At 32.9% G+C, this 3,511-nt stretch overlaps 1 protein-coding gene across 1 annotated transcript; it reads left to right on the forward strand.

The window, feature by feature from the left end:
* Nucleotides 1-1,861: 1,861 nt before the first annotated feature.
* On the forward strand, nucleotides 1,862-2,329 carry LOC140446508 (uncharacterized). The gene has a single exon (XM_072539064.1). It carries the CDS (start codon nucleotides 1,862-1,864, stop codon nucleotides 2,327-2,329), a length of 468 nt encoding a protein of 155 aa, XP_072395165.1.
* Nucleotides 2,330-3,511: the final 1,182 nt, after the last annotated feature.

Consider the following 3,511-nt stretch of genomic DNA (forward strand, 5'->3'; position numbering starts at 1 on the left):
CTACCACGCTGGCATGTGCAGTTTGGTAGAAGGATGCTAGGATGGGTTAGGAAATTTGGGCTCATTTTACAAGGGTGATAGGTTGGGACATGGTACCCCTCCCAGTTAAAGGGAGTGATATATATGTATGTGTATATATATATATATATATATATATATATATATATATATATATATATGTGTATATATATATATATATATGTGTATATATATATATATTAATATATATATATATTAATATATATATATATATATATATATTAATATATATATATATATATATATATATATTAATATATATATATATATATATATATATATATATATATATTAATATATATATATATATATATATATATATATAATATTAATATATATATTAATATATATATATATATATATATATATATATATATATATATATATATATATATTAATATATATAATTTCCGCGGAAGTTATGTGCTTTCTGTAGTTTTCCGGGTTTGACTTTACGTTGATTAATTTTGGTCTTGATAAAAAAAACCCCTTATTTTGACGATGCGACGTTTCGGCAAGGTCGCACTTGCCATTATCAAGTCAGGTAGTGGCGCGTCTCGCTGATGCTTGAAGTTAACTGACTCTCCTGGTCAATGCGTTTACTTTTTATAGCCGCAAGGCTTCTTGTGATTGGTCCTGTCCGTGTGTAGGTAGGCGGGGTCCTACTAGTCGGTCTTGTGGTCTGATGTATTTTTGACTTTTTCTTTAATACCGTTTTCCATGTTGTTGGAAAGCCTTTGAGCATCATCTCTTTGGTTTATACTGTTGGGATCTTTTTGGTAGTTCTATTGATTTTCTGATTTTGCGTTTTCTTTTAATTTCAATGTTAGCTAGCATCGTAGTTTGGTTCAGGTTTATCGTATGTCCTGTGTTTGAGACATGTTGGACAAGGGACGACGTTTTTTTTCTCTCCTTTCGATGTTCTTCTCGTCTAACATTGATTCTTCGGTTGGTCTGTCCGATGTACGATTTGTCACAGTTCCCACATGGAATCTCGTATACTCCTTGATTTTCTAATATTTTTGTTTTGGCGGATGGTAAAATGGTTGAGATTTTTCTGTCGGTATTAAATATCGTTTTTATTTTGTGTTTTCTTAGCACTCTCCTATTTTCTCTGTTGTACCGTTTAAATATGGTAGAATGGCTTTTACAATCGGTTGTTCCCCTTCTGTTGGACCCCTGTTTATTTTTTGAGCATTATGAGCATTTTCAATGGTATATGTTAAAAAGCCGTTTTTTCAATATATACCATTGAAAAAGAAATGCCTAATGTGAAATGAGCTGACAAATTATTGGCGACGGGGCAACAGAGAGGTTCGAAAGGTTGCCATGTAGTGCGCGCAATGTTGCCATTTATAGTGTGTAATTTAAAACTTAAAGTACGGTGTATATATATAATTGAATGTCAATAGCGATAAGTAAACTGTATACCCAAGCTTAAACAAGCCATTCAGAGTGGACGCTGGGAATATTTATATTCCACTATGCATCAACAATTTACCCATATAATATCACCATCATTTTTCTACTCGTTTCGGCGAGTAAGAACGAAAACAAAATAAATATACAGGGTTACGCAATTGGACTGTTACCAACTTCACATCGATATATCTGGCAAATCGATAATGACAGCTACGTCAAAGTTGGCCTGATAACACTTCAGTATGTTTATAAGCCGTCAAAAGCATTTGCATTTAAGTTTTATACATACAACAAAAGTTATTTGCAATGGAATTTAAAGGTAATAGTGTGATTGCGTGATTTGGCTGGAAAATCACAACCAGCTATTGTTCGTCAGCTCAAACACCTCAATGTGAATAAAATGTTTGTGTATCGCACCATAACTCGTTATAATGATACTGGTAGCATTGCCAAACGCTATGATGGTGGACGAAAAAAAACAGCAACATCACCTGAAATGGTTCGGAAAGTGAAGGCTCGACTTGAGCGAAATCCACGTCGTAGTGGTAATCAAATGGCCAAAGAACTGAAAATATCTCAGCGAAGCATGCAACGAATATTGAAAAAGGGGATCAAGGTCAAGCCTTACAAGTTCCAAAAAGCACACAATCTTACACCAAAGCAAAAAAAAGTTCGGCTTGAAAGAACAAAGGAGTTGTTACGCCTGCGCGAACGTGGCGAATTTCCGAACATAGTTTTCTCTGATGAGAAAAATTTCCTTATTGCGCAGTTCATAGACTCTCAAAATGATCGTGTTTACTTGACCGAACGCACCTACGAAAGTTTGAGCTACGAACGGCCACCCGAAGTAATTTCCCATCTCAAGTAATGGTATGGGCAGCTGTAACCGCCGATGGACGCTCTCCAATCGTTTTTATTGAATCTGGTGTCAAATTCAAGGCAACTTATTATCGGGAAAATGTTTTAGAAGCTGCTTTAGAGCCGTGGGCACGCAAACATTTCGGTTGTAGGCCATGGACGTTCCAACAAGACTCATAAAGCTAGTGTGAACAAAGAATGGTTAAAAAACCATATTCCACACTTCATTTCATCCACACAATGGCTTTCGAATTCGCCAGACGCAAATCCGATGGATTATTCCATTTGGTCCATTTTAGAGAGCAAGGTGAGGACTAAAAAATATGCCAGTATGGATGCGCTGAAGAAAGCAATTATACGTGAATGGGCCAAAATACCGGATGTATTTTGACAAAAATAGCAAAAATAGCTGTATGAAAACAGTGATTTGCCTTAAATGCTGCCATGGAATTGTTTCGGGAAGGACAGTGAGCAACTCGAGTAGCAGCAAAGCAATGTCTGCATGTAAAGGGTATATATATATATATATATATATATATATATATATATATATATATATATATATATATATATATATATATATATATAATATAACAGATAATTATTTTAGGACATAACTAAACTGAACGTCAGTCCACAATTCATACTATTTGCTGACTATACAACTATTTTATGGCAAAGAACACTTTTAAATAAGTGATAGATTTGACGCTACTTGATGGAAATTAATTTTATATAACAATAAAAACAATGTAAACTTTTGTTTTCAAAACCTCCACAAAACTTATTATACTATCACTACAGCGGTTTCAGCAGAGTTTGAAATTCTGCCTTTCTCAAGTAGTGGTTTTTATTGTTATATAAAAATACTTTCCTACTATCTAATATTATTATATGGCAAAGATTTGCATGGAATTAAAAAATGATAATGACAATCACTTGCAATTATAAAAATTAAACTAATTCCCTTTAAATGTGTGTTAATTTCCATTAATTTATGCTACTCTGAGATAGCGCGTGTTATGTAATTACAGTACGAAATGTACTTTAGTACTTATATAAAAAATAATAAATATAATTAAATGCCTTGTGTATAAATTTGCACATATAACTCATTTTAAAATGAAAGTGTTTGATGTTTAATGTAAATATTGTACTTTTACTTAACATAAATCAAAAGTTTAGGCTTATC

The sequence above is a fragment of the Diabrotica undecimpunctata genome, chromosome 7 (genome assembly GCF_040954645.1).
Source record: "Diabrotica undecimpunctata isolate CICGRU chromosome 7, icDiaUnde3, whole genome shotgun sequence".
Classification (NCBI taxonomy): Eukaryota; Metazoa; Arthropoda; class Insecta; order Coleoptera; family Chrysomelidae; genus Diabrotica; species Diabrotica undecimpunctata.

Coding starts and splice junctions, on each gene's coding strand:
- LOC140446508 (XM_072539064.1), top strand. CDS start 1,862: ATGTTTGTGTATCGCACCATAACTCGTTATAATGATACTGGTAGCATT.